Consider the following 13,274-nt stretch of genomic DNA (forward strand, 5'->3'; position numbering starts at 1 on the left):
ATTTCTGCATCTTGCGGCCCAGCAAGGACAGAGAGTGGGCTGACAGGATTGAACACCACAAAGCATCCCCTCTAAAGGCCGTGGGTAGGATGTCAGAACCTATGGCGGCCCCGCGGTTCCCTGAAGCTGAGAATGTTGGGAGACCTTGGCTCCCACTCTGCAAGAAAGAGGGGGGCACAGATACAGGGGACTGGAGCAAGAAGGCCACCGAGAAAGACAACGGAGTCTGCCATTTTAGCTTGGGCACAGCCAGTCTGGCCCCACCCACATCTGTGCTAGGATGAACAATCTCTGTAATCCAGCAGATCAGCATTGGGCGATAAAAGGAAAACACAGGGTGAAGGGAAGGGAAGCCGGTACAGCTTCAGAACTGAAGGAGGGAGATGATGACAAGTCAGGTCCCTTGTCATGTCTGACTTCTGAGAAGACTGCCCTAAATGTACTTTCTGACAGACACGTTTCTTGGTCCAAGGATCGGACTTCTTTCCTCTGCAAATATTTAATTATTTTTTCCTTAAAATACAACCATCTATGTAGCTCCTCACACTCAGCTGGCCTCCCTGATACATGCTAACAGGCAGGATGCTAACTGCAACTTAATGAGGCAGTCTGGGTAGGGTGCTCTTCATTAGAGTGTCTGGCCTCTGACATCTTGGGTAGCTACGGCATGGTTGTTACTGGTTCTGTATGCTTGCCACTTCTAGCATCCAAGGGGAATATTAAAGCGCATTGCATATTCAAAACATGGAATTGACTCCCACAGTCCACACTACCTAAGTGCCCAAGTGCCCAGCAAGTCCTAGGACCAAGAAACCGAGGGCCTGAGTGTGGGAAGTTGAAGTCTAAACACCATTCAGCCTGGTAAAATGCAGGTTCTCCCAGTAAAGTTCTTTATTCCTTAGATCAGAAGCTAATCTGGAGAATTCTCACTCCAGTCCCCAGGCTAGGCAGTTCCCAAAGTGTCCATGCATTTCAGCAAGAAGAGAACAGGTATAGATGCAAGACTCTTGTGCCCCCATAGCCATATAATGTTTTCAAAATGAGGCAGCACGCTCTGTGAGGAGCTTACAGTCTCCCCCCCCCTCAGTGAACATGATACTTTGAGCAAATATAATTTTTAGGCATCCATTAATTTTTTTTTCTTTTAAACTAGAGTGGATTTAACCGGACCTAAGTAGGGTCGTTCCTCATCCCTGTTCTGAGGCTGTACCCTGCCTAGCAAGACACCATTTGCTTAGGGAATCAGCACACAGCGATGCCCGTGCGCCACCTACTGGGCAGTCTCCTTCAGTTCATCAGCCCCTAGAGAGCGGAGACCAAGGAGGGCTGAAAAGAGACTGTAGCACTTGCTTCATGGTTTATAATGCTGGGCTACACCACATATACCCCAATAGACCTTGCCAGCAGAATGTATCCTCCTAAGACCAAAGAGAAGCCATTCCTGAGTTCCCCAGGTCAGTAGTCTTTCTCTGGGAATCCCTCTCGAATTTCAGGGCAACCAGCATGGAGAAAGACAGAGCTTTATCTGTACACCCACAGGTCTTCTTGGCCAGTCATGCTGTTGCTGTCGGTGAGAGCTTTTATAGAGTGATGAGCATTTCCTAAGCAGAAATGGCTTTCTAACTGCCCAAGACTCTTTCGTCAATGCCATATTTGATGGCAGCAGCATCTGTGGGATGTCAACAAACAGAAGGTCAGGGGGCAGAGGGATGACCGACCAGGGCAGAAGGGCTTGACAATCCACACATGCCCGACATAACGAGGAGTGAATGTTTAATGAAAGCACATGTGGCACCCACATTTCTCATTTGCTGTAGAAACACAGCACCCAGACTCCCATCATCTGCATCCTCTTTCTGACCCTGTGTGGTAAAAGGGCAACAGAGAAGCTAAACTCATAGACACATCCTAGCAGCCAGTGACCCAAACGGGCAGAGGGAGGTGCAAGCTGTGGAGCTTGGACGAAGTCTGGGGCTTTTCCAAGGTGGCCACTGAGCTGAGAGCTGGAGGAAGAGCCAATCTCTCTCTCTCTCTCTCTCTCTCTCTCTCTCTCTCTCTCTCTCTCTCTCTCTCTCTCTCCTCTATAAGGGTCCTGCTTAAATGCTACACCACTTAAATGGCATCTGTTCTCACGAACCCTTAGAAGACCTTCAGAAAGTTGCTGGACTGAGGAAAGAACTCTAGCATTGCCTTCACCTAACTTCTGCTTCACCCTCTAATTAGTATAACACATATTCATAAATACCAAAGAACAGGACCAAAAGACACATTTATTAACATGTCTGCCTCTTGTTTCTTGTACATAATAACCTCCTACAGTGAGGGGCCCATCTATACCCAATGTACAAGGGCAAACAGGGCTTAGGATGACCTATTTGAACATCCATAAGGCATAGAAACAGTTTGATGACATAGGACAGGCTAGTCAAGGGTGACATAGGATGGCATGTGAGAACTTGGGCTGCAGAGCACACATGTCAGGAGCAGCTGTATTTGTACTGCAGGATGTTGGAGGACTATAGAGTTATGGGAGATAGCACTGTTATCTCTAGGATTTGGCCTTGTTTGAGAGTTAGCCTGCTTTTTCGAGAAGAGCATAAATAACTTTCACCTCCAAATAGCCTAATTGGATAACCGAAACCTCAGCTTCCTCCAGTGTAGATAATGCCTTCCACACACTGGTCACTGCAACACAATTCAGTTTAGGAGGTCCACACGGTTTAGGAGTAAAGCCACATGGCTGACACAGCCTGTGCTTCCTGGCCGAAGGAGAGTCCATCTGCTCTGGCTTCCAGCCAGCCTCTTGTAAAATTCTAGCCATCCCACTTCCTCCTCAGAGGCCAGCCAAGCTCAACCCGAGAGGGGGTGGGTAGGCATGACTGACCACTGTTATCACTATCAGTCATTTTCTCACGCGAGTTCTCTAGAAACTGCCAACATGCCCATTCACATCTTTGGCCAGTAAAATCTCTGCAGATGACACAGCTAGCTGTGGCTCTTGAGAGATGGAAATATTGGTCCTAAGTGAGACGCATTGTAAGCATCAAAATCTCTATCCGATTTCATAGACTTCTAGAGAAAGAGCACAATGGTGTATTGGTTATTTTATGCTGATTATATGTTAAAGCAGCAATGATTTGAAGACAAGCTAAAATATTATCCTCAAACTTAATTTCACCTGTGTCCCCTTTAGATGTGGCTACCGGAAAACTTTAAATAACACAGGTGTCTCGTTTTGTGACTCACAGTGAGTTTTTGCTGGACAGGTTCTGACGATAACTTCACCACAACTGCCCTGGAAATCGGCCACACCCATTCTCCAATCACTCTGCAGCCTGCTTCCTGAGGAGCCAAGAGTGCAGTGAGCGTAGGCCATCCGAGAGCATCTGGTTCAAGGCTCCTGGTTCAGGCACTTTCTACCTTGGTGATATGGAGAAAGTCGCAGCACCCCTCAGTGCCTTGGCTTTCCATGGTGATGATCTCCCTATTCACAGAGCACTACAGTTTATCTATTCACTACACAAAGTTGCCCAGGATAACGTCTAGAAATACACCTTGCCCATCCTCCTCTCTCCCAACCTTCCAGAGTCTCTGGACTCTTTTAAGGTGCCTATCACCTAGGCTCACCATTCTATCTCTCCAATGCAAGTTATTGGCCTGTGAAAAGGACCCAGAAAGGTGCCCTTCCCATAGTGAGGAAGCAGCACATAGCCAGAAGACACACTGAGTAACAGCCACATTAGCAGATGGACCCAGTGGCCTTAGCTCTTCATATTTAACTCTAATCCCTACTCATCAAATCTTCCCTTCCCTGAAGCAGAGTCCAGATCAGTAACCTTGTACAGGCCTAGCATGTAGCAGACCTTCAATGACAAGGAAAAGATGATAAATTACCCAACCTCAGTAGTCTGTCTCCCACCTCTTCAACAATGGCCCATGTGACATGATCAATACATTTGCATCTAAAATAGAATCTGGGGCTAGGGGTGTTGCTCAGATGATAGAGAGTTTGCCTACCGTGGGAAAGGCTCTGGGTTTCATGGTGGCACCACATTAGCCAGGTATGATAACATATACCCAGAGTCCAAGTACTAGGGAGGTGGAAGAGGAAGGCTCAGATGTTCAAGGGCAGTCTAGAGTCTGTGAGAGCACATTTTAAAACAAATGGAAGAGATGCAATGGGGGAGAAGTAAGAGACAGGATATAAAATATAATCCCTCCAGCATCTTCCCCCCACCCCCACCTCCTGGGCCTGAAGACACAGAACAGACAGCTTTGGGCTGATTTCAGCATGAGCTTTTTGCAAATGAGTCCCAGATTTTGTGGGCCCAAGGTTCTCTGTGGAATCCTGTCATTGCCACAGCTGCATCAAGGGACCTGTTTTGTGTTCCCTTAAGGATCTGACCAGGTGCACATCCCAGGCTTCCTTGTGGGGAGTATAGAGGGGGTCAACTTAAATGTCCTTATCTTCTTCAATATAGAGGCAGACAGATCACCAAAACCCTAATTAAACTGAAGATCATGTTAAAGACAGCCTATTGTAGGTTGGTTCTCCCTCTATCCCTTGATGGGTAAAAGAAAAAGGATGTGTATTCAGGGCTCAGTGTTTTAAGAAACATCCTTACAGAGAAGGAAAACCAAAAGACTACAAAAATGAAATCTAGGAAGCACAGAGAAGTATTTTTATCCTACCTATAAGAATGGTGAAGGCCGGGCTGGAGAGATGGCTCAGTGGTTAAGAGCACTGACTACTCTTCCAGAGGTCCTGAGTTCAATTCCCAGCAACCACATGGTGGCTCACAACCATCTGTAATGGGATCTGATGCCCTCTTCTGGTGTGTCTGGAGACAGCGACAGTGTGCTCAGATACATTTTTATAAAAAAAAAAAAAGAATGGTGAAGTTCACAGGGAGATGCACAGGCCCCCACTCCACAGGAGGCATTTCTCGGTATCTGAGTTTAATCCTCATTGTGGTGCAGGCTCTCTCCCTCCCGCATCACAAATAGGAGCTGGCTTTGTCACAGAAGACCTTCTAGTCTACTGTAAGGCAGTTGGCTACGTCAGCCCTCCATGCAGTACAGGGCAATTCTCTTCCAGAACCTGACAAGGACCTTTCATTTTGATGTCAGTGAAGCCATCAGGAAGTGACAAATTGGTGGCAAGGAGGTGCGGGGGACACTGGAGCAGGACAGGGGTAAACCTGGTTATCATGGGGAACTGTGACTTCTGAGTAAGCTTGGGTAAAACTCCTGGTTTTGGAGACATTTCATGATTCACACCCAAATCATACAAGATGAAAGAAAATACTGGATAAAACCAAGCCAAACATGAAGTTTGGGGGAAAGATTTTATTGGACAAATTAGAAAAATATTGGTGCTGTGCTTTAGAGGAAGCCACTTCTTTCATCTGGCTGCAAGGGCAGGAACAACCTCTGTGGCAGACAGAAGGGAACATGGGCTGTGTGAAGAGAGCTCTTCCCACCCTCCTCAGGCTGGCCGCAACCCATGCTCACATTCACCATGCTAATCTGGCAGCCTTGGCCAGAACACAGGGAAAGGTCCATTTATAATGACTTCATTATAAGTCTGGGCTTGAGAGGAGGCAAGTGGGGCTTGTGTGAAGATTCCCCGCCTGGGTTGGTCAAGGAAGCTGCTAACATCTGTCTGCTGCTGGCTGCACTGCAGAGCCCAGCCAGGGCAGATCTCCACATGACAGACACCAGAGTGCTAGCACATACATAGGATCTACTTACAGCCTCCAACAGCGACACTGAAAACAGTGCAGTCGAAAGAACCTTTTATTCATCTTCTGACAACTGACTACATGCTAGGTGAGCTGGCAGACGGGGATGGAAAACAAATAGAATGAAGAAAGCAGTCAGGATACTTCACTGTGTGGCTTCTAGTCTTTTTCTCATTGTTAACTGAGAAACAAACCAAAGAATCCCAACACGGACACATAGACACACAGAAACACACACACACACACACATGCACAAACACAAACACATGTGGGGGGCTCTCATGGAGCTGCAAAGCACAGTTGTCTATACTCTGGATTGGAGTGGGCCAAAATTATTATTCAACAACAACAAGAAAATTACCCTGAAAGGACCATTGCCTATGCTCACTTTCCAAGATAACCTTCTGAAAAATCAAAATGTGTTCTGCACATGCAGGAATCATCTGACACCATTCTTCCCAAGTCTTTAAAGTGGCCAACCCCAGGCAGCTGCAGATCAACAGATGGGATGCAGTGCTAACTCCTAGGCTCCATGACATCCTGGAACCTTTAGTACTGCAGGACCTCTTACTTAACATTCTCCCTTTACCCTAAAGACAAAGCCGTGATGTGTATGCTATGAAGGTGGCTCTCAGAAAGGACCACTGAACTGAGAATGGGACCCCACTGGAAGAATTAGAGAAAGGACTGAAAGAGCTGAAGGGGCTTGCAACCCCTTAAGAACAACAATGTCAACCAACCAGAGCTTCTAGGGACTAAACCACTACCCAAAGACTATACATGGACTGACCCTGGGCTCCAACTGCATATGTAGCAATGAATAACCTTGTTGGGGCACCAGTGGAAGGGGAAGCCCTTGGTCCTGCCAAGGCTGGACCCCCAGTGTAGGGGATTGGAGGACAGTAATGGGGGGTGGATGGGGAGGAGGGGAACCCATATAGACGGAAAGGGGGAGGGATTAGGGGGCTGATGGACAGAAAACCAGGAAAGGGAATACCATTTGAAGTGTAAATAAGAAATACCCAATTTAATAAAAACGGAAGAAGAAGAAAAAGAAAGAAAGGCCATGTGACTCAGTCAGACAGCGGGGATGAGGAAGAAGTGTGTGAGATAGATTTTACTTAGAAGGAGAATGGAAAAACTCATGCAGAGTCATCCTATACTTGGTGGTCATATGTAGCTAGTCTGATTCACGTTATCCCCAACAGTAGCATGCCCTAGAAACCTCTCCTAAACATCTGATGGCCTCAGAGTCAGCGACAGATGAAGGGGACAGATGGCTCATTGGTCCTGCCATGCCTTGTCATGAGTCGGTTGCAAAAGATGCATCTGGTATGTGTTTTGACAAGTGGACTGTAGAACATTCTCTTAGACTGTTTCACATATGGAAATCTGACCCTGGCCATCCCTTCTGAGAAATCCACTCATCCCTGCATCTGAGCATTGATAGAGATCACGATAACTTGTATGTGTGAGCATTCACGTGACCAGAGTCAAACAACGTTGTTCGGAGTGACCTGTTTTTCCAGCCTTTCAGCCGCCCTCCCAGTAGACACAGATCCAACAGCAGGCTGTTTGTTATGTAACCAGGAGATAGAAATGGTTAGGGGGACACGGGAGGGTCTTACAGAGGACAGCTATTCCCACTGCTGTAGAGACAAGGAAGCCACCGTAATTACTTGTATGATGGAGTCCGGTTCCGTCTCCTTCAAAAGCTGATAAATAAAAAGTTAATTCATTCCCTGACAGAAGCGCCAGGTTTGATCATGCCCCTGCCTCTGATCTGCTTTAGTTTGGAATACATAAGTACCAGGAACCCATGCTTAGGCACACCAAACTCACTTGTGTGTACTCTGCCCAGTCAACAACCCCACTTGAGAGCTTGGGGCGGGTAATGCGGTAAGCTTTTTGGACTCAAATACATCTTTTGACTTAAATATTTTTAAAATATCTGCGGCTTTTTCAATCAGACATTCCAAAAACTCAGAGTTATAATTGAAATCAGTTGACCAGTTAATTCTGTCTTTTACAGACATACAGACACAGAGGTATGTGTGTGAGTGTGTGTGTGTGTGTGTGTGTGTGTGTGTGTGTGTGTATACTGCCATCAGACGTCATCATCATCTCCATCTGAGACTGAGCGTATGGGATTTGTGTGATGTGGTCAGGACATTAATACCAGGGCGATTAGAGCAAAGTTGGATGTTGATGATGGGGCTCCCACATGGACAGTTTCTAAACAATGATGCAAGTGAGAAGAGAATGGGTCCCCACAGCACTTGGCGGCCAAACATTTGCAAAAGTTCTCTGCTGCAATGTACTAATTGTAATGAAAGGAACAGAGACTTCGGCTACGGACAGTACTGTGCATTTATGTGCCTCTGTGTGTGTGTGTGTGTGTGTGTGTGTGTGTGTGTGTGTGTGTGTGTGTGTCATAGTTTCTTCTGAAGAGCCTGTCTGTCCTCTGGGAGACAGTTCCCACTGTTTTCTGGGTGAGTGCTCTAGGCTACTTACTCATGAGGATCGAGCTTCAGGAGACAGACCACAGACTCCCTCAGATGGGTCTCAGACACATTTGGACAAAGGAGAAAAAAGCAGTGCTTTCTGTACTCAGGTACAGAAAATAGAGAAAAATCTTAGGTGTTTTCATTTATCTAGAAAGGTGTTGAATAGCTTCTATGAACACCACATTTTAGCAATGTAATTGGGAGGTAAATCTTAATGAAGCAAATTTTCAGAGATCTTGTATCTGATTTGTTCTATTTCCAGGAAGTCAGTCTAAGGGCTATAGTATGAGTATTCGTTATAATGGATTTCAAACTGTATAGAATTAAGGAAAAATATCAAAATACTAATAGATGCCTATTAATATAAGTGAATGCATTCAGATATGCATGGCTTTACACATAAAAACATGATAGAAGCTGAGGGATTTTTTTTTTGTTGTTGTTTTTTTGTTTTTTACCACTGGTGCACTGTATGACTAGTACTATTTGACGCTATGCAAACCACCTCTTTGACACTATGACCCAAGCCAGTTCCAGGTGAAATCTGCTGCAAGACATCCTCACTGCAGAGCTGAAGAAACCCAAGAATGATGCTTCTCTTACCAGGGGCCTGAGCTCCGGGTGTGTCAAGATGTATCCATTATTCGTGATGGCGAAGGCATAACCATGAATTCCTAACTGTAAGAGAAAGCAAAAGAAACCTTCATTAACTGACTCCCAGGCGGATTCACAAAGCACAAAGCAGCCCGACCCGAGTAATTTACAGTTTAAACTTGGCATTCATAACCCTTATCAGCACAATATTTCATTAAAATGAATTCAAGGCACTGATCCTTGACATTTGGGTGGAAATGCGGAGCCTGTCACAGATAAGCTTGGCAAACAGCACAATTTGAAATGTCATATCCCCACACTGGTACCCTATGGCTTTATTTTTATTTATTTAAAACAAAACAATTACTATTTTAGAAGACCCAAGGAAGTCATGGATATTTCTGGAAAGCAGGGCATGTCAAAGCAAACAGAACTCTGGTGGCTGGGGTGTCTGCTCCCTTATCTAGATAAGGGAGGGGACAGCTGTCCCACACTGCCTCACTCCTCAGCCTCCTATTGTCCCTCGCTCACAGGAGCCATTTCTAGCTCCACTCTCCTGCTCTGTCCGCTCCATAATCCTTAACATGTAAAAGTGTCCCCTCCAGCCCGTGCAGGAGCCGGCCAATCCCTTTATATCCTATCATTTTTATTGTAGCCCCCCAGCCTTCCCAAGCACGTTTCCATCCACACAAAGCCTGGGCAAATTTTTATGCAGAGCCTTGCTTAATTTATGTTTTCTGACTACATGGGACTATGGGAAATAGTTTGAGAGCAATGAAATGTTTTATTAGCTTTAAAAAGTATGTAATCAAATTTAACACTGCACTTATTTAAATAATAATCCCAGCTTTTTGACAATATTTCTATTACACACTTGACTGCACCCATTGGCTACAATAAATTTACCTACAAATCATTCATGTATTAAAATGGCCTCTGGCATAAAAGCCATACTGATTTCTCTCTAAAGAAAGAAATTGTAACCCACTTTGCCAGAGCAGTGAAAAGGAAGAAAGCAGACCGGTTTTTTTTTTCTCTCTCTCTCTTTCTGTCTGAGGGATCATTTCACAGCTCTGAGGCCTTACTTATTTCTCCCTTAAATTCCCTGCCACTCACAGTTTTGAATATGATACTATTAAATGATCCAGACAACAGAGTTTACAAACCAGGAGTGACCCTGTCTGCTTGTTAGCTTAACGTCAAGGTGATATGAAATGAACTTCAGAGAATTTAACACCAGCAATTAAAAGTTTCCGTTGCATTACATAAAGCAAATATGCCTGCGGTCGTCAAGGGCAACAGACATTTCTCCCGGACTTACCTTGCACAGCAAGTCTTAATAACATTCTACTTGACTCTAATGATAAAAGTATATTTCATTATGCCTGGAAAGATAAACCCGAGATTTCCTATCCTTTGAGATGTATATCGTCTCTTTCATCTTGTCTCCTGGAAGAATGTCAGACAGTCAACACTGCATTAATTATCGTTATTAAGTCTTGGTTTAATACGGGCTGGAAGGGTCAGGAGCCTGACTTCTTCCATTAAAGGCAAGAGTGGGGTTTGACTGGAAATTCAAACTCAGCATCAGACCAAACAAATGCTACTTTATGGCCAGCTAATGTAGTCAGTGTCTTCCAGCATAGCCTGACCGTGCCTCTCACTCTGCTTGTGAGTCTCAAGAGAAGGTAGGTCTGGATGCTCTGCTCTTGCCCCGCATAGCACTTTAGAAGTGATAACTGTCCCCTATGAGGGTGTTACGGAGAGTCAGGGCACGGAATATTAAAGGTCCGCCTCTCTCCACCAGAATATAAGAGCTATGAGGGCAAAAGTCAGAGTTTATGGTTAAAAATGACAAGAGGGGTGAATGGGATGGGAAGTGGGGAGGACACACAGGAAAAGAAGCAATAGGAGAAGAAGAAAAGAGAAAGAAAAAGTGAAATAGAAGTTAGCAAGGGTTTTACAGACTGAGCCCTCCTTTCTACTTCCTCCCTTAGAATACAAGGCACCTGGGCTTTCCACAACAGCACCCTCTAACTGACCACTTGCTTACTGTCTCTGTCTGCTGCCTATCACCCTCTCTCTCATGCCTCTACCCGCTAGACTCAGGCTCTACCCTCGCACCCCCATTTGAAGACACCCCAACTGTTCTCCATACTTGCCGGTGGTCTCCTGACAGCTGTTGGCTGTGGGATTCTCGTTTTGGGTCTCCTGGTTTTAGGAACTGACTGATAAGTCTTCCTCACCACTTCCTCAGTTGCTGGGCCCCACCATTTTTCTTCTGTTTTCTGCTTTGTCATTCCTCAGGCCCTGGATCTCCTTCAGAACCTGTTCCCAGTAGTTCCTATTCTGACTTAACTCTACTTTCCCTCTATGAGTTTCAGCCGCCATTTCTGTTGTTAACCCAAGGGCTCTGCTTCCTTGGGCTCTCCCATTCAGAGGTAGTCAATACATCCAGTAACTGTTAGTTCTTGGTCCCCCTCCTGACAGAACAGTGTCTCTCAAGCTCTTTCTGTTCTTGTCTCCTCTGGGTGAGTGGCACTAGCATCTCCCAGATCCCCAGCTAGAAACCAAAGCATCTCCTTAGCCTGTTCTCGTTATCCACAATCCCCCAAACCAACTCGTCATAACATTCTGTTGTTTGCTCTGTGATGTTCCTTGGATGCAAGGCTTTCTCCTCATGTTGTCAATCATGATATTGCTTCAGTTTCCAAAAATGGTTCACGCCAGTCTCTAGGCCTCAAGACAGACCAAAGTCAAAGGCAATTCTTACCATGCTGTCTGAAGTACCCACACTACCTCTTTTATCTGCTGCCCCTCAGTACACCTGGCAGTGGCAGTCCCCTGCAGTCCCCTTTCCTACACAGGCCTTTCCTTGGGTACTATCCTAGTGCATCCCCTTCAACTGAATTCTTACCTACTACTCTTCCAGCCTCAAGACTGTCTTCTGCACATTTTCTCTCTCTGTTCTTGCTTCCTCATTTCCACTCCATTTTTATAACCATGATAATATTTCACTTCTACCTTTATGCAGGGCATAAATATGCTATGATATCTTCTTGATTCTCAGCCCTACTTGGTTCTCCTCCATTCCTCTGGCTTGCTCTAGAAAGCATCCAGGGCTGTGTCTCTCCTGTTTGTAGGAAGGAGCTACCACACTAATCTTGGGCTTCTGCAACCTTCAGTGCCACATCAGGTCATGGCAGGCACTCGGTTAAATCTGCACGTGTTTTAGGCACTTATCACTTTGTTCAAACACAATCTAGATGATCTTTAACAATGGGACCGAAGTAAACACTAAAAGTGAGCCCAAAAGAAGCTGGTCCACTTCCGCACACACAGCCAGCCCTTCTCAAACCTGTGCCTAACTTTCCCTGACATTCAGAAGCTATGGGGTTAAACTCCATCCCATGAGGACGTTCTGAGGAAACTGCACTAGAAAGTGCCTGCTGGTTGGTGACTCTTGGAGATCGTCTGATACAGCTCCAGGGAGAGACTGGAGATGGATCTCTCTGAGAATCAAAACTTCATAAAATGACAATAGACAATGTTTGGTTTTGGCCACAAATCAATATGCTGACGAAATTCCTAACTCTCATTTCACTTGAAACACAGCCAGTCTCCCTGTCCGTTTGCATGTTCAGTCCCGCGGAGTAACAGGGAACAGATTGGACACGGGACCTTCCAGCAAGGAGCTGCCAAACAGGCCTTGGATCCACAGCTCGCTCTTCTGCTCCCCTGGAGACCAGGAGCTGTGCAGACCCCTGTCCCTGGGAGAGGAGCATGTCCCTTCCAAGCTGAGAGCCTTCAGGCTAATGAAGTGAACCCAATTATAAAACGGCTCGTTATGGTAACAGAGGCCATGGTGTCTGGAAATTATTGCTGGGGTGTCTGGAATTCTTAATAAAAATTATAGGAAGTCTGATGGCTTGCGGGGGAAATATATGGAGCTTGCGGAGAAAGAACAATCCTTGGGAAAATCCCAAGAGCTAAGAGCTGACACATCCTTATAACTTACTAACCAGGACGACTAGTACCACTTGGATCCCACCCCCTGGAGTTTCTCCTTCCCTCCTGTCCCTGGCTCTACCTGGCCAACATGCACACCTTTCCCAAAATTCTTTATGGGAATAGAGGAGGGACAGATGACTTAGGTCAATGTACCATACCTCTGTTTCCAGGATCCCCACCAGGCTCGGGAAAAGAACAGAACACATTCCCAGAGATGCTGGTTCCTTCCCTCCCTCCCCGCAGCTCCCCTCGCTTCTCTTTGGTCCCTCTTCACGTCGCACTGTGTTTTGTTGATTTCTTCCTCTGTGAGTGATGCTGAAAAGGCAGCCATGCATGTAGAGGACTTTGGATGACACCAGCCACATGGTAAGAACAATAAACATGCTATTTTTCCATTATCCCTATGGTTTTATTTTAA

General features: G+C 45.8%; 1 protein-coding gene across 1 annotated transcript in view; it reads right to left on the reverse strand.

The window, feature by feature from the left end:
- The window catches only part of Cacna2d3 (calcium voltage-gated channel auxiliary subunit alpha2delta 3), an 804,703-nt gene that overhangs the window by 179,872 nt on the left and 611,557 nt on the right, over positions 1-13,274 (reverse strand). Inside the window, exon 17 of the mRNA XM_032919383.1 lies at positions 8,855-8,929. Within this exon, the coding sequence (XP_032775274.1) occupies positions 8,855-8,929 (75 nt within the window). The remainder of the gene's footprint in view (positions 1-8,854; positions 8,930-13,274) is intronic.

The sequence above is a fragment of the Rattus rattus genome, chromosome 13, assembly GCF_011064425.1.
Source record: "Rattus rattus isolate New Zealand chromosome 13, Rrattus_CSIRO_v1, whole genome shotgun sequence".
In the NCBI taxonomy this organism is placed as follows: Eukaryota; Metazoa; Chordata; class Mammalia; order Rodentia; family Muridae; genus Rattus; species Rattus rattus.